We start from the raw sequence: 18,843 nt of genomic DNA, 5'->3' as shown, positions 1-18,843 counted from the left end.
TACGGAATCTGTAGTGAGTTGTAGACTGTAAGTAAAACTGCATCAAATTTCTGTGTTTTTATTGGCTTTATCGGAGCATAAGTGCCTATAATGTAAACAACACGAACATGTCGTGAATTATGAGTTATCTAGAGATAGTGGGATAATGTTTGTGTTGCTTGCTGGTAGGGATGCTTAACGATTAATCACGATTAATCGTTAGCAGAATAAAAGTTTTTGTTTACATCATATATGTGTGTGTGAACTGTGTATAATAACTTTGTATAAATAAATGTACACACATGCATGTATATGTTTTAGAAATGTTTACATGTGTATATACATTTGTATATTTATGTATAATTTATATTATATATAAATATAAATACTTAATATATACATTTTTTTTCTTAAAATTATACATGAATGTGTTCATATTTATATATATACATATTTATTATACACAGTTTACACACATATGTTATGTAAACAAAAACTTTTATTCTGCTAACGATTAATCATGATGAATTGTTTAGCATCCCTACTTGCTGGTGATTCGCTCCACCTGCGGTATACCTCCAGGAGTTCGGATTATCCGGAAAGTAGCGGTACAGCTGATTTGTCAAGACTCTTCAGAGATATGAAGATACTACTCTATAGGTACTCAAAATTAACATGAGATTAGCAAAAACACTGTGTGTTATGTAACCTATAACATTTCTAGTATAAAAAACAACATTTTGCAATATCTGTGGCTGAACCACAGCTGTGCCGCTATTCGGCACGACTGCACTATTGCTTAATTGTACTATTATCTCTTTATACTTTATGTGTGCGTGCGGAGGAGTCTATGTCAGGGGGAATGTATTGCGCATCTCACCATCGCTTATCTTGGGCTCCACTTTCTTCATCTTCTTCAGTCTCTTAAGCAAGCCCCTAAGGTCAGTGATGCCGTACTCAAAGGCGATCTTCTCATAGTCACAAGGCTTGGCTTTTTTCAAGATCTCCCACACATCCACGTTTATCTCAGGTTCCTCCTTCTTCTTTCTCTCTCTGAGAAACAGTGGGGCAGATGCGTTTAATTAAAGTTAAGACTGAACTTCAGTGGAGAAAAAAACATTACTGTTCAATAAAGATGATATGATGAAATATGATGTACAAACGTGAAAATATCATGATTTTAATATTTAAAAAAAAACACAGAGGGTGCAGAACCTTTTCTTGAGTAAACCACTGAAGTCCAGTTCTCCTGCATCATCTCCTGCATCACCCCTGTAGATGAAAAAAGGTAAATGTTGGAGAACATCTTAGCATTTTGCAAGCAAATCAAACGAATAAAAAGACGACGAACACATTATGTTCATAAAAATAAAGGTAACAAAATATGAACATTTTGATGTATAACAAAAAGTTACTGTATGTTCAGCAGTCAAGGAGCTTTATGGAGCTAGAAGAGTCTCAATAAAGATAAATGCACACACTACATTCACATATGCACACACAGGATTCATAAATACACACGCAGGATACACAAATGCACACAAAATTCACAAATGCACACACAAAATTTAAGAAGCACAGAAGATTCAGAAATGCACACAAAATTCAGAAATGCACACAAAATTCATAAATACACAACCAATTCAGAAATGCAAACAACATTTACAAATGCACTCAAGATTCACAAATGCACAGGACAAGATTCAGAAATGTATTTCTGATGCACACACAAATATATCTTGATTTACAAATATTTTTGGTCTGTGAACTTTACTGCATTTTGAGACTCCCCTGACTTGGCTCGACACACAAATGCCTTTTTTTAAACAGGGAATGATCTGCAACCAATTAGATATCTCCCTCGTTTTAGCCAATCACAAGAACGCACCCCACGTGGGGGATTGTTTACTTATAAGCCAATCACATGACCTTTAAGCTGGTTTGCCAACCGCCAATAAAACCGAAGGCGAGCTAACGTTAGCGCGGTGGAGTTCTGTCTGTCAGTTGGTTGGTTGAGACCTCAACATGTCTTCTGGCAACCACAGGGGAGCGGTATGTAGAACTTAAAGGGCCGGTTTCCCATACAGGGATTAGACTAGTTTTAGACTTATTCCCTTTTAAGAGCTCTCCAAACTGAAAACAACTTGCACTGACATATCTTAAAATACATCAGTGCCCTTTGTTTTACCTCAAAATGCACACAGGTAATGTTTTTAGTAAGGCATGTTTGTTAAAACTAGTTATATTTCCTAATTAAACTAAGGCCTAGTCCTGGATTAAGCTAATCGTGGCCGGGAAACCGCCCCAAAGTGTTTAGCTAGTTATCTCCTTGTTATAATCGCCAAAAGCCTCAATTACAACTATCCATTTGTGCTTATTTTTGTGCGTTTCGGACGTATGTTTGGACACCAAATACAGATAATCGTGATTACAATATCAATGTGAATAATCTGCAATTATTCTCAACCAACCAATTGACAGGCAGAACTTCACCGCGCTAACTTTAGCTCGCGCCTGCACCACGTGCATATCACGCTGTGTAAACTACTTCTTCTTTTTCGGTTTTATTGGCGGTTGGCAAACCAGCTTAAAGGTCATGTGATTGGCTTATAAGTAAACAATCCCCCACGTGGGGTGCGTTCTTGTGATTGGCTAAAACAAGGGGAGATATCTAATTGGTTGCAGATCATTCCCTGTTTAAAAAAGGCATTTGTGTGTCGAGCCAAGTCAGGGGAGTCTCAAATGCAGTAAAGTTCACAGACCAAAACAGTTTGTAAATCAAGATATATTTGTGTGTGCATCAGAAATACATTTCTGAATCTTGTCCTGTGCATTTGTAAAGCTTGAGTGCATTTGTAAATGTTCTTTGCATTTCTGAATTGGTTGTGTATTTATGTATTTTGTGTGCATTTCTGAATTTTGTGTACATTTGTGAATCTTCTGTGCTTCTTAAATTTTGTGTGTGCATTTGTGTATCCTGTGTGTGTATTTATGAATCCTGTGTGTGGATATGTGAATGTAGTGTGTGCATTTATCTTTATTGAGACTCTTCTAGCTCCATAGCTAGCTTGGCTTAGTCTTTTGCCAGAATCAAAGAAAACAACCCAAAACCCATTTTGTATTTTGAATCATTTCATCCCCATAAAATGTCTTTCAGGGCTATTACTTTTATGACAACTACGAAAAAGCTATTCTGCAAGTAAAAGAGAGAATGATTAAAATTTAAATGAAACAAAAATGATCAGATAAAATCACAAAGTGGACTCATATAAACTGACACATAAGACAAACTTGTGCAGAAAGCTATTTGTGAATACAATATTGATAAAAAAACACGAGCAAAAACTCTCAGAAGACAAGCAATAAATAAACATCCAACAGTACACCAGACTCTAGCAGTCGCTAATGAGGAGGGGCCACAGACACCCAAACAAACTCACGATCGCTTGAATGCCTCCAAAATGTTTGTTTGCTGTGTTTCTTCGGCAGCTGGAAGATGGAGAAGACGAAACAAATAATGATGAAAAAACTTAAGAGTTTGCTCGCAATTTGATTACTGTCAAAGCCAATAAATGTGTAGTGCTGATTTACTAAGTGCTGCATAACTAACAGAAGAGGATCTAATCAGCCAAATACCTCCTGAATAATGAATAAGCTCAGTGATTTACTTTAAATACATACACACAGGTGTGTGCTAAATATATTATCATTTAATTATCCATATGACTTTATTCAATGCATTAGAAATGTTATGATGGGGTTTAACAAACTGGGGTCCCTTGCAGACCTCAAAGGTCACATGCTGTACTGTAGCTTGTTTATGTGCTGTATCTTTCCTTTAGATTTTCTATACATTTGCAAAAAAATAAAAATACATGAGGGAGGGGTCACCTTGCAGTAAGTAGGGGTCTGTCCCTTGATGTATAGCAATATGTATACAAATGCACAATTAATATTCAACTCATAACATTGTAATATTTACCTTCAACGGTAACTTCAAACGTGCAGCTGTCACACTTGTCTTTGGATGTGACCTCACAACGGTAACCCCCGGCATCTCCGTCTTTAGCCTTAATGATGGTCATCTCATAAGTGTATATCTGGCAGACAAAAAGAGGAGATAATAACTCTGGAGCAGTGGTTCTCGACTGAGATTGTCTTGGCTAATAAAGTGCTCAACACACCTTGGTGTTCCTATCATAGGTTTCTTTAAACTGCAGGTGTTTGCCGGCCTTGCTGCCTAGATCCAGCCATTTCCCCTTTAACCACTTCATCGCTGGCTTCCTCAGCAGCTGTGAGGAGTCCACCTTAGCCACAAATGTGATATCTTTCCCTATTGTTAAAGATACAAGGAAAAGACATGGATATAGATATACTGTATTAAATGTAAAGTTAAAAACAACATCTGTATTACACTATGCATTGGGATCCATAAAAGGGCCACTTACAAGAGAGTTTAGTGAGGATTAATCAATGTTTCATATACATTTTCCAACTTCAACTGTGTATTTAAAGGAAGGTTGGGAATCTCACCTTTATGTACCGTGGCACTCTGAGGTCTCTCCACAAACAGGCCAGTTATTTGAGATGTCTGTGGCTCTTCTCCTGGCACATGTTCTACAGGAATGGGAGAAATGGCTTAAGCTGATATTTGAACTGCTGAAAGTCTATATTAAGACATTTTAGACAGGCTATAGACGGTTTTATCTGACCTCTGGAACAAATACCTTGTGAAAAAGAAACATTTGATTTTTATACATTAACGTTAGCTCAGTGTAATGGTTGATATGCTTTGGCTAAGATTTCGAACTAATGCCGAGTTTAGACTGCAAGATTTTAGCCCTGATTATGACTTGCTGACAGGTTTTGAGAAATCGCTGACAAAAGCCTGAAATCACAGGCAAATGGATTCTTGTGGACGCGAGTCACAATCACACAGTGTGAATTATCAAAGACGTGATCTGAGAGAATCGCAGACGAGTTGCCAACACCTGTGAGATATCTGGCATGCTAGATATCTGAACCTGTCGGCGATTCGAAATCATGCCGTGTGAAATGTGTTTTGACTGAAAATAACATCGGCGATGACCTACAGCCAATGAGAGAGCAACATACAGGACAGCTTGAAGTTCGGGGAGGAGTCTCTCCAAACATTTCCTCCTTCATAAACTTTATTTCTTCTTCTTTCTGCTGCAAATGAGCGCACATGCCATTTGTATGGAAAGCGTCTTGCGAGCTACCATTTTTAATCATAATCCCAGTCTCACGTGAGAACTCTGGTCTTGCACGCGTGACCTCCCGTTGTTTCCTTCGCGTCACTTCTCGCGTGCGTTCGGTTGTGAGACGTAGTTTGCGGACCGGCACAAAGTTGTCGGCGATTCTTCCTACGGTAAAGTCGTGCAGTATGAAAACCCCTGTTTCCAATCCATCATGCAGTCTGAAACAGCAGCGACTGAACGCTACCACAGATAGTCACGCAGTGTGAATACATCTGTGACCCGACTAGTTTGAAAATCATGCAGTCTGAACTCGGCATAAGTAGTTTACTGGTTATTTATTTTGCTTAGAATTAAAAATATTAAAAATAATCTAATCTAGAAGGACTCTGTTGATTGTGATTCTTTGCGAAAGTCTACTGGAGGTTAAGTTTGGGCCACAAAGCCATTTGTTTATGTTGTTGCCCGTTGATATACTTATGCAACAAGGATAGAAATGAGGATGAAAAAGAAAATTATTCATTACAATACTGCATGTACTCTATATATAAAGTTTTGTCTTGAGTCCAGTTTTAGCAGGTTTGGCACCACCAATCTATCTAACAATAAAACAAAACACCTTAAATTAAGCAGTTAACATTTTACTTTCACCCTTTCCAAATGCACTGGGATGTGAAAGACAATAACACAACTTCCTTTGCATGATAAATTTCCTTTAATTTTTTCATGTATATGTCGCTGACAATACATGCTAAAGGATTTGTGTGTCTTACCATCCTCAGGCAACTCTGTATCAGAGAAAAGAGAGAGATAGTACAGAAAACAATTAGCAACTTATTTATACGGACCATGGATCTTTTAAGGTTGACCTATTAGGAGGCATTTTTAAACACACACATACATTCATACAGAAAACCCGTCCCATTCCCTGTTTTATCAGAATTCATATAGTGCATAGCCATTAAGTTATTTATTTTTTATCAACCAATCATACAGTACCAATCCAATCTTAACACTATTTTCTGGCAAACCATTATCATCATAGTGAGTATTTGAAGAGTTTGGTTCTAAAACGCGATAAATAAATGTTACCACCAAAATCAGTATTGTATCAGTTCAGTATTAAAAAGTTCATTCTTAATCTTGCGGAAAAAAACAATATCTGCCGTGTTATTCTGTCATCTTTTCTCCCTTTTTTCCAAACCGTGACAAACGCCAGTCCTCCTTCTCTGCAGAATGCAATAAATCCGCTTAACCAATCACAGCGCACCATTCCACACATTGTAAACAATAAGGGCGGTGCTTTAAATACACACGGAATCCTAGTTTTGTTCTTCTACTTTGTACTTCGTGATCAACAAACAAACAAAAACAAAATAATAATTTTGATGGCATTGATAAACTTGTGGTGGTGTTCTGTGCTGCGGAAGAAGCGTAAGCCATCAAAATCGAAAAATTTACGTGAGAGGCACTCGGGCGGCTGTTGCTTGTTCTCAAACGACAGCATCAAGTTTCTGTCATGCTAACACATTGACCCCAGGGGATCTTATGAAAACTTTCCATTATTTTACTCGAAGTCAATGAAAATCGAGCAGGACCAAACATTTTACAGCTGATTGCGATCAAAAACAGTTCAGCGGCGACGTCCTAAGAAGGATAACAGCAGCAATGACAGTGTTCTTAATATGACAAAGTAAGTGTTTTGATTAATGCCATTAATGTTTAGTTTTTTTAATCAGTGTATACCACTAGTCAACTAAATGAATATAACATGGCAAAGATGAATGCACATTTATTTATTGATTCATAGGATTTATAGCATTTTGCAAAAAGCATTATGGATTTGAATTTTTTATGTTATTATAACCTAAAGATGCTATGTGAAAATATTGGTTTTTCGTCTTGTCACTTTGTTGGTATAGAAAACACATTTTTACCAAACCTAGTCTAAATGAATTTATTGCATTTTGGAATCAAACTCTTCATTTAGTATAGTTTATGCAGTGTTTTAATGCTGGTTAAACTCAAGTTGTGTAAATGTCTTTGATAGGTAACCAATTTTTGCATTCTCGTCCTTTATTGGCTCTAAAGAAAAATGTATTGTATAATGAATATGTAACAGATATAATAAATCAATCAAAAAGGTGTACTTTTTAAAATGCACATCCACTTGCTACTTAACCTCTTTGTGTTGGGATCAGGGCCAGATGACATCATGCATTTCCATAAAGCAAGAGAGAAAACTTTCCAGCACATTCGCTCTCTGTTTTATGTTTATGCAGGTTAATATGATATACTGATCAGGGGAAAAAAATCACAGTACAATGCATAGTTTCACTTAAATTAATACATATTTTTTTAATAATTAGGTCATATATTATCGTGTACTCTGTGTAGCCAGGTATTTAGTTTACTCACGGGGAATTACCTAGAAACACTTTAACCCAAATTAGACAAATGCCCAAGAGGTTTAACACCAATATCAGCAACTACACATGTGCACTGTGAAAATGCTTAAAGCTAGTGTCCAGCTCACTGTTTTCTAACCTTGTGTTGCTAAATGTCTTGACCCTGATACTGTCACATCTCCAAAACAGATCCACACATTTCCAGCGGTGAAATGTTCAGAGAGACACACACTTCAGAGTATCAGTATACTGCACAATTCGTAGGAACGGTCGACCACCACACCAAGATTTTAAAATTCTGAGACATCAAAATGATGTGTTGGCAACTATATTTCATAATCATTCAGTTTAGTCAACCAACTAAAGTGCTTATGTTTATCAGATTCTCCATCTGAATGCAAAAAAGTACATCTTAAACTAGACTAAACTGGTTTGCTGACCATTGGTTTAAGCTGATCTTACCTCATATAGGCTAATATGCCTGTGAAAGCTGATATTCTAGCTTCCCCATCTGACTAGTTAAAACCAGCAAACCATCTTAGACCGGATTAAGATGTGTATATTAACATCAGTAAATAATTTGTTTGTTTGTTGGTCTCATTTTAGCCAGTCAGAACCCCTGTGACAGACCTATGGGCCACCAACAGAGACAGTGACTGACGTTTGTTCATGTGCACAATCACAGGGAAGCAACTAGCACATTGACAAATAGGCAAACACACACAGCGAGACAATAGCAGGGATTCTTTCTCTTACCATCACTGCCCTCATTTTCCTCTAAATGACAAGAAACAATGAAAGCATAGGTTAAGGCAACATATAAAGAGAGAGACGTGTTAAACACCATACAACATAAAAATAACAACATAACTACACACAACTGCTAAAGAGAAAAATAAAACATCATTGGGAAAGAAAAATATACCAAACCTGTCAAATATGTTTTTCAGCATTGGCTTATTTTATTTTATCATCTTAATTATTTTATCTATTCAAAATGTAAGTATTGGACCAGTCATAAGTTTGAAATGTCATACAACGTTGAAAAAAAACCCAAATCTGTGTTATTCAGATTCTTTGCAGATCCCAGTAGCACCTCCCTAGCTTACTGCGATGGTATCCTTTCAAAATGTACCCCTAAAATACTTAAAAGAGTTCATAATTGTACATTAGATGTACATATTGGTACCAAAGAGCGCATATTAGAACCTGTGAGGTACATGTTGGTACAAAATCCCCAGTGATAGCTAGACGATTGTTTGTCCATTTTTTTTTTTCTGAGAGTGTATGATTGAAAACCCTGCTGTTTTATCATTTAAAAATCTATATTATTAGCTTGAAAAGTCTAATTGAATACAATAATGCAAAAGTCCAAATACCTCTCAAGATAACTGTAAGTTATAAACATGTATAAATTATCTATCATCCACACTGGAACATAAATCAAAACAATAAAAAAGTGCCACATTCACACCGTGGTTAAACTGTGTACACTCACCTTCTCATCACATTACACCAACATACCATCTCACCTTTGAGAGGAAACAATACATCTTCCACAATATCTCCCACATTGCTGGTGTTTGACCATAAATTCATAATAACAAAAACTGATGAATGCAAATGCCTGCAATAAATACACATCCTCCAGCAGATGTACAAAACTGTGCTGCATTATCATAATCGGATTTAGTGCACCTAAAGTTAATAAAACCCTAACCATTACAGCTTTTCTAAAAAGTAAGAATATACTTGCAAATTTGCATATTTTAAATATAATATTGTCACAATGGGGAGGACTAATAATTGACCATATGCATGGAACTTTCTTAAAAGGTACCTTGACCAGGAGAACTTGTATGCTTTAATCCTTACTAACTAAGGCCATTAAAATTAACGCGTTAATAACATGTTAACGCAAATAAATTTTAACTCCACTATTCTGTTTCAACCTTAGACAGTAAATCTGACCAGTGCTGTCTACATGAGTCAGAGGTTTTCATAAAAATAAGAACATTTAGCTCTCATCTAGCGAATCCAACGCTCTAAAAAGTCGTTGAACATCTAAAATAATATTTTTTGAACGATTTCTAAGAGGTGTACCATCCTAAATGTTTACAGCCCCCCTAACCTTAAAAAAAATCACTTTTTAAATGTGTTTCTAGCAGAAAATTAGTCATCAGTATGTGTGCAGAAACATCCTGTTATTATACAAATCTATCTATTCTTCTTTGTGTAATCTCTTTTAAACCACAACCGTCGCACAAAACAGGCTGTTGTGGATCCCCTATCAATGTGATGTCACATCGATTACGCCCCGACCATAACCGCTCACAAACTCCACCTTATGAGCCCGTAGTTCAACCTTCTGACAGAGACACATGTTTTGATGAAGTCCAAAGCACATGTGTAACGCTCTAACCCCTAATTTGCATTCAGGGAGGGGATAAAAAGCTTTCTTTGCATTTAAAGAAACACGCACAAAAATAGAAGGTTTTTCATTGCAGCCACAAATTGCCATGTTCAACATCGTATAATGAAAGATCTGTGGTGTATTTTGAGCTGAAACTTTAAAGACAAATTCTGGGGATACCAGAGACTATATTTATATTGTTGAAAACACCTAGGTTAGGGCACCTTTAACTAATTAAAATGATGCGTGTCCATTCACTTGCGTGTCTGAAATTTTGGGTTCGGTTTTAAAACATGCATGAAAGAGAAATAAAGTGCATAACTTGCTTGATGTTAAAAAAAATTATTAAGAGAGATCAAGTTTGGCACCTGTCTGATGTTAAAAGAGTTAAGAGCGATAAGATTCGAAAACGATCTTCATCTTCCTTATACGGGGTACCTTTTAAGAGCATGTGTAGTAATAAAAGCCAGCCTTCTGTAAACTTATCTTCAAAATACTGAGGTAGCTTTAACAGCATCAATAGTGTGATACTTATTTTATAATCAGAATGTAATTCATTAAAATGAAGTTAATATTTCAGCATTGTGAGCGGACAACAGCTGAGCACTGCTGCGTCTCTTTGTCTTTCTCTTCAGCAAAACTAAATTTAACCATCACCACTGCTAAAGCTGACAATTCTCCGGAAAAGCCTGAGCTGGCTTATCGAAAACCAGGAAGTAACCATGCATATAGTCAATTATAGTACTGACCTAATGCTAACCCTAAGCCACCACAACACACACATACAACTCGTTCGTAGATAGAAAACCACCTCTTGTTCCCTTGAAACAGCCTCATTCAAGACAAATGAGATTCTTGAGATTCGGGTGACCCACCTTCTGCGCGTTTATCTGTGAAAAAAGATACATAGAGTGAGCCTGACTGCCTCTCAAAAGGAGTCAAATTTTAATGTTTAAAGGGACATTCCACTTTTTTTGTAAATATCCTCATTTTCCAACTCCCCTAAAGTCAAACATTTGTTTTTTACCGTTTTGAAATTCATTCAGCTGATCTCCGGGTCTGGCTCTAGCACTTTTAGCATAGCTTAGCATAATCCATTAAATCTGATTAGACCATTAGCATCGCACTCAAAAATAACCAAAGAGTTTCGTTTATGTCAGAATGAGAGTTTAGTCCTAACCATATATGCCTAGAAAATCACAACTTTTAAATTTTCTGCCAGTCTTAGTAAACGATGTAACTAAGAGTCAAGTTTTAAATAGGAAAAAATACTGAAACTCTTTGTTTATTTCTTTTGCATGATGCTAATGTTCTAATCAGATTTAATGGATTGTGCTAAGCTATACTAAAAGTGCTAGCGCCAGACCCAGAGATCAGCTGAATGGTTTCCAAAATGATAAGACTGTATTTTATCTATTGTGGTAGCCCTTGCTCACAAAAAGGTTTGAGACCCCTGGAGTATTTCAAAATATTGAAAATTTTCCAACAGAGTAGCAATAGGACCACGTTAGATGTAATGCACTCACCAGCAGGGGGAGCCTCCTGCTTCTCTGCCTTAGCAGCTGAAAGAAATAACACACAGTATTCAAAACAGATCACAACAGCTAAATCAGGGCTAAATCAACATTGGTTATCGTTATATCTTTAAAATCTTTTGACTAAACTGACATGGAAAGGACATTTAATGTGGCATGTGAGGAATCCAGTTCTACAGTATAAGTATACAAGTTGTTAGGGCACTGAAATGTAAAGTAGACAATAATTTATCTCAAGTTTATGTAAAACCTTTTGGGGAACCCATGCTGCCTATGACCAGGTCCACTTCTTACTAGAGGTAAAGACTTTAAAACTATTTAAGCAATAGATGCAGCAAAATATTCTCTGATAGTCAACTGCAGGCACTTTTTCATCCAGTTGCTTTTTTATGCTCTTCAGAGAAATTTTTTTTTTTCATCTGTGTGTTTTAAATTGCGGGAGGTATTTTAGAAATAGAGCATCCAAGAGTCTCATCTGGTGTAAACTGCACTGTTGCAGAGTGCCAACCTCACCATCCCTGCACTGTAAAAAAAATCCGTAGAAATTGCAGCTGGGTTGCCGGTAATTTACCGTAGATTTAAATTTATGTTATTTACTGGCAACATTTTGTTCAAAGTTGAATGAACATTAAACATTTACAAGTCTTTGTCTTTACAGAGTAAAACTAAAAAAACAGCATCAAGCAAAACGTTCTGGGAAACAAAATCTGAAGCAAAAAACAGAAAAAGGTTGATGATGATTTCTGGTTCCCAGAATGCTTTGCATGAGGCTGTTATTGTATAGTTTTATTCTGTAAAGATAAAGACTTGTTAATATTTAAAATTTATTTAACTTTGAACAAACTCTTGCCAGTAAATAACATAAATTTAAATCTACGGTAAATTACCGGCAACCCAGCTGCAATAACATTGTAATTTCTACGGATTTTTTTTACAGTGTGTTTCTCTCCTCAAGCTCAGGCATAACTTTGACTCTTAACGACCTGAAGGGGTCGACGACCCAATCTTTAGGAATAAGCATATGAGACACCATTCTTGGCCTTGGCCCCTGGGGTCAGATTGCATGGTCAGCCCTTAGGTTCTGGTCCCTGCTTGCATACCGACATCCTGACGCTTCTATTTTTGATAAGGTTTGTCTTTCAGAGCGCAATATGTTAATGGTTCTCAAGCACTTCTGGTATATCTTCGTCTCGGTGGAGTAGGACCCCTGTCTCAGGATCTAAGAACCTGGCTGAGATCCATCCGAAAAAAAAGGACGTGTCACCAGAGAGTACTTTTTCACAAACAAGATCATGTAACTCGCATGTAACTATGATAACTACTTTAAAATACTTGAGTGAGTAACAGAAATGGCAGTGTTAATTTACTTATGTTTTATTTTGAAGTGATACAGTTCATCTTCGAAGAAGGATCACCTTTAGCTTTAGCACATTCCCCTTAAATCTATTGATAACACCACTGCAATGGTGTGCATGTGGCTTGCTGTTGCTATGGAAACCAATCTAACATACTCTGAGTAAACATCTATTAATCATATTTAAGTTGTTTGCCTTTCACCAGCTGATAAAACTTAAATAGCATAATATTTGTGGTAAGGAGGTTGACTAGTATGATTCTGCCTGGTTAACCTCTCATCTCCTCAGCATCTCATGTTGGAGCCAACATCTAAAGCACAGTATAATTTGGTATTAGCCACATACATTAATACAGATTTCATTTCTGCAAGAACAACATCCTTCAAAGAAAATTTCAACAGCTCTTCTTATATCACACCACCCTTGGGACATCTCTGGTTTCCAATTGTCAGCACTGCCGCCACCATTCAAGTCTTGGTGCTGATCACTGCTATCTACAATCACTGTGCTAAAACCTAACACACACTTAACTGCGCACAAACACACAACTTCTAAAAGTGTAACTGTCTCAAAAAATATCAATGTAGACTATTAAATCTTACTGCAAAACACAATTATTACTCCTTAAACATTTGTGACCATGTCAATGACTTTGCATGCTTTCACAGACTAGCTCACATTCAACCTGATCTCACAAGAATTCGTACATATTTTACGAGTTGTCTAATTCGTATCATAAGTTAATAGTGCAAAAATCATAAAAAAGCAATAACGAAACCTCACTCCTAACCTCAAGGTCACGGGGTCAAGGTAAATCATACAAAAATGTACAAATGTGGTCGTACTTATTAATACAAATTAGCCACCTTGTAAAATATGCCATGAGATAGAAAATAAAATGTGACAACACTATTTCATTATTTAAGAGTCAGATGAATAAGAAGGGATATAAGAGCCAGCCAGAGGTCATAAAATCATTATGATTTACCTAATTCCAATTCGGCCATGTTAAATTAGCACTGAGAAAATTCAGATATCCTATGTGTAGTGTATGCAACATGATCATCACATGAGAGAAGTGTAAATGAGTTTATGTCTAATTCCCTCTTCTCTCTTTTGCCTTCTCTTAAATTACATAACACTCTATCAAACATAACTATATACAGACAGGATGACATACGTCTGTTCTTTTCTATTCGCTATTTTTGTGAGATACAAATATGGTAGGATCTAAACTGATTATATCAGAGTTAGTTTCAAGCTGCTATCCTGAAACCCGGAAAAACCCACGCTGCACTGAATTTGACAACAGGATGAAATTCAAGCATCAGCACTTGAATCTGTATCGTATATGTGGCTGCAGTTAGAATTGGCTCATTTTAGTTACATAAACCTTCAGCGCTTCTCTCCGCTTTGCTGACAAATCACTTTTGCTCTCTTTGTTCTGTCAAGAAAACTCGGTGGAACGTTCAGAAAGTTAATCGCTTGTGACATTTACTTGACTGGCTGTATCTCCTCCTTTACTGCTGCTCCTGCAGTTTCTGTGACTATGTAACAATCAGAAAAAGCCTTAGATATAAATACAGATGCCATTGAAAGCAATGTAATAGTTAATAAGGTGGTTCCCAAACTGGGGGGGTGCGAGATCGTGCCAGGGGCCCAGTTTTATGACATTTTAAAATACATTACTTTATCGTAAATTTTGTGCAATCAAACCTCAGAAAAATATAGCCACCAACCACAAGAACTACATTGTATACTTTAATATGCGTTGTTTCATTCAAGTTTTAAGTTTGAGATTTGTTTTATGTCATTCATTTTTTTTGGAGGGTGGCATTTGCTTTGTTTCATTCAAATTTTAAGTTTGAGATTTGTTTTATGTCATTCATTTTTTTGAGGGTGGCACGAAGGGATACACCCTACACAAAGGGGGGCGTACTCCAAAAATTTTGAGTTGAGCATTGAGTTGAAGAGGAAACTAGAATTTCCATTCCCCTTATAAACATTTTCCATGGCTTTACTACAGTTAAAACTAGAAAACATGGTTACTATTTCAATAGTAACCACAAAATATCCATAATTTTATAGCTGGACATATAGTAGTTGGCTTTGATCCCCATCCAATTTTATTGTATGGAAGAAAGCATCATTAACATTAAAGGGACAGTAAGTAGGATTTGAAGTGTTTTATTAATCAAAATCAATGTCTTTATTCATAAATATGTCCTCGTTGGTGTCAAATGACCTCTGCCAGTGATCTGACTTTTCTTTGTAAGCTTAGAATTTCTACTCTTCACTTACATTGAAGTCCAAGGAGGCTTCCATGTCATTCCGCTATAACCAGTGCCGGCGCCAGCCGAGCGCTGATGAGGGGGCGTCTAAAATACCAGAGGGGGCGATCACATGAATGCATATAATTCCCCCAGCTAGAAAATACATAGGTTTGGTACATTAAGTTTTAAAGTGTTATAAACAAACATCTCTGTAATACAACCACAAAAACTACAGCTATAGTGAGCAACGTACAGAGCTCTGAACAATACAACAACAACAAAAAAACGCATACCTAACGTCACATATTAGCACAACACTACTCATTAGAAGTTCAGACCCAGAGGTAGAAATAAATTTTACGTAATGGTGGGGGGCAGTGTTGGCAAATAGAGTTGATGGTTTTCAGCCCAAAAACAGTCCAAACGCAACATTTTATCAACATTTTGGTTCAATTTGATCATATAACGTAGTTATTTTAACTGCCACAAGTAATGCACCAAGCTAGCGATTAAGCAGCTAGAGAACCACAATAGCAAAATGGCAATAACTCGTTTACATATACAGCTATGCTGTAGGATAGGCTAATTCAAATTCGTTAATTATAAATTTAACAATGTCTGTTTTTTATCTATTTACTCCTGATAAACAGGTGTGTGAGAGAGAGAGATCGTACAGGCTTACCTTTAACGTTAAATGCAGAACAATAATAGGCTGTTGGTTGTACGTTGACTTGCAAGGATGCTGAAGAACATGAACATCTGAACTTTTCAAAACTATGTACAGTCTAGCTGAAGTTCATGGTGCCCGAATTGACTGACAGCCGAATATTTGGATCTTTGCACATGAAATGCTCCGATAATTCATCCGCGCCACGGCATTAATTGATGTGTGACAATCCGGAGTCCGGTTTGTAGAACTTCCAATGCTATTTTCCATATATCCATTGCTACAGGGCAGGCCCAGGTCACTCTCACACTCCTGTCTGTAAATTTTTATATAATTTCCCACTTCGACATCTTGATTTCCCTCTGAGACTCAGAACGCGGGCTCATTGTCGGCGTGCCTCAAGCCGTCAACACAAACTTGTTCAACTTCAGGCGCGGCTGCAAGAACCAACAACCACATGACGTCAAAGTACCGCGAGAACGATTCGAGAAATCATACTAAGTGTCGTTTCGTCTCGCTCTCGCGGCATTTTGACGTCTTCGCCTGATGAATTCGAACAAGCCTATAGGCTATACATGAGTGGGCGTGTGTCACGGTAGAATACATGCACACTTGTTTTTTTGTTTTGTTAAATAATTAGACTTTAAAATTCCCTTTAGGAAGACAATACACAAGGCAAACGTGATTTTTAAATAGCGCATTTTATCATTAAAATCCCATTCAACATTAATGGTGATCTGAGGGGGCGGGATAGTGCCCCCTCGTGGCGCCGGCCCTGGCTATAACTACAATAGGGACAAAAAGCACTAGCCTACCAATGCGTTTCCATTTAGAACACGTGAACCAGCTGAAACGGACAAGGAGATGAGTGAGTACATAACGGCTACCGTAGTTGCAACACGCATTTGGAAAAGCGAGGCGCTAGAGAGAACTATTCGTTTAAATGCAAATACAATTTCACCACGAGACGGGGGTAAATCCTACTTATTGTCCTTTAAAAAACATTTTCTTTTGCATTTTATGATTGTCATATGCAACAGACAGTTGACTCAATGACAAAATGGCAGAATATACATTTTTGGGTGAACTGTCCCCTAAAAATATATCTGGTGGATGGGGGTAAGGATTCATTTAAAAAAAATGTTTCCCAGTCCCCAAATCCCTCCCTCTGTGTGGGCTTGAGTAAAATGACTTTTTAGAGATGTTCAGATCAAGGTTCTTTTCACTGATCCAAGTAATTTAATATTGAGTATCTGCCAATACCGAGTCCCAATCTGATCCATGTATTTTCCTATATCGCTAGGTGCAGACTTCAAATACATTAAGGTTATGAAAATCAATCAAATGTATTCAATGTATGGCCACCAAATAGCTCTGCAATGCATTAAATGGGAAATATCATGACAATCAGACTTTTTTCATGTTTAAGTGCTATAACTGGGTCCCCAGTGCTTCTATCAACCTAGAAAATTTGAAAATAGTTCAACCCAGTAACTTAGTTTTGGTAAACTATGCATGTGAAAAAATATGTAATTAAAAACTGGCTCCCCTTGTGATGTCAGAAGGGGATAATACCACCCGTTAATCTGCTCTATCCAACCACGACACTGCCATTAAGTGCAGAGATCAGCTCATTTGCATTTAAAGGACACACCTCAAATAGCAATTTTAACATGCTATAATAAATTATCTATATGCTATTTTGAGCTAAAACTTCACATACGTACTCTGAAGACACCAAATATTTATTTTACATCTTAAAAAAGTCTTATGAAATGTCCCCTTTAAGAAAAAACTGTAAAACAAATCCTAGATGGACTTTCACACTGTAAAAAGTAAAAGCTGGACCTAAATTAATTTATTAATTTAATCTTCAAAGTCACATTTCTCATTTAAAGAAAGACAATTTCAGTTGAATTTTTTTTTTTTACATTTTTTACCAATTTAAGTATTTTTTTTTTTAAGTTAATCCAACTTTCACTGTGTGTATTGTTTTTGAACCTTAGCATAAATATTAAAATAGCTATACTAGAGCATTTACAACAGTTTATCAATACATAGTTAACAGGCTACTACAAAGCACTGTAGTATTATATATATATTCATACTACAGCATACTAACTCCAGTAAATAACAAAGTATACTACAGTAATTTTTCACACACAGCTTTGTTCAAATACTTCCTTAAAAATAAACACTAAACGGGGTACAGCAAGTTCACTCTGTGCTATCAGTTACTTAAACTCTCACTTTGTATGAAATGTACAGTCGAGAAGGCAGACCGTGCCTTTGCTGCAAATGCTACAGGCGCAAAAAAAACAGCGCCACAGAGCTGACTGAACGTGCGGTATTTTGTCTCGAAATGAACGCAGCTCGGTTGCTAGCGCCTCGCAAAATGCTCGCATTGCAGACATTACATGTGCCTGTTGGACTGCTTCTATCCACACTGCAGACTTTTCAGCCGCGTATTCCAGGCCCAACTTGCCGCTCTCTGTTATGACACCTGTGTAACAGCTGACGTAAAATAAATGATCGGGCTTAAAATAAACGATTCCGTTAAGTTTACAAATGCCTTGATTGATAGGTCTATCCCTATATCTATCCATACCAGGTCTGGATTAATGTCGACAAATACTCTTCACATACCATACTGTACACATCCAGTAAGCTCACGCTGATTTACACGTTACAATGTTAAACAAACAGAACCCACTGTTAAAAGACCGTCAGTGTTTAAATATAACTCAGGTTGTGACCTGTTTCAAGTACTGTATGTGAGTGCACTCAGTGAGTGCACTTTTAAATTTATTTATTTTTTTAATATATTTGTATTATTCAAAGAAAAATGTTAATATTTGTACAGAGATTATATTTTACATTTACAATCCCTTCCCCACCCACCCCGAACAAACTGCCTTATATGATATTCATAAACAGAAATAGTACACAAGATGATGGATACAATAATAGTGATATCAATGATACAGTATTGAGCTA

At 36.7% G+C, this 18,843-nt stretch overlaps 1 protein-coding gene across 1 annotated transcript in view; it reads right to left on the bottom strand.

Annotated features, from left to right (window-relative positions):
• Window positions 1-18,843, bottom strand: part of mybpc2a (myosin binding protein Ca) — a 34,237-nt gene that overhangs the window by 10,370 nt on the left and 5,024 nt on the right. Inside the window, exons 2-9 of the mRNA XM_065278329.2 lie at window positions 11,543-11,578; window positions 10,892-10,906; window positions 4,513-4,596; window positions 4,164-4,312; window positions 3,962-4,079; window positions 3,420-3,468; window positions 1,195-1,251; window positions 860-1,032 (exon numbers count right to left, since the gene is read on the bottom strand). Of these exons, the coding sequence (XP_065134401.1) occupies window positions 860-1,032; window positions 1,195-1,251; window positions 3,420-3,468; window positions 3,962-4,079; window positions 4,164-4,312; window positions 4,513-4,596; window positions 10,892-10,906; window positions 11,543-11,578 (681 nt within the window). The remainder of the gene's footprint in view (window positions 1-859; window positions 1,033-1,194; window positions 1,252-3,419; window positions 3,469-3,961; window positions 4,080-4,163; window positions 4,313-4,512; window positions 4,597-10,891; window positions 10,907-11,542; window positions 11,579-18,843) is intronic.

This window comes from Paramisgurnus dabryanus, chromosome 3 (genome assembly GCF_030506205.2).
Source record: "Paramisgurnus dabryanus chromosome 3, PD_genome_1.1, whole genome shotgun sequence".
NCBI lineage: Eukaryota > Metazoa > Chordata > Actinopteri > Cypriniformes > Cobitidae > Paramisgurnus > Paramisgurnus dabryanus.
Note: the sequence above shows the minus strand (reverse complement) of the source record. Positions and strands in the feature narration are given on the sequence as shown.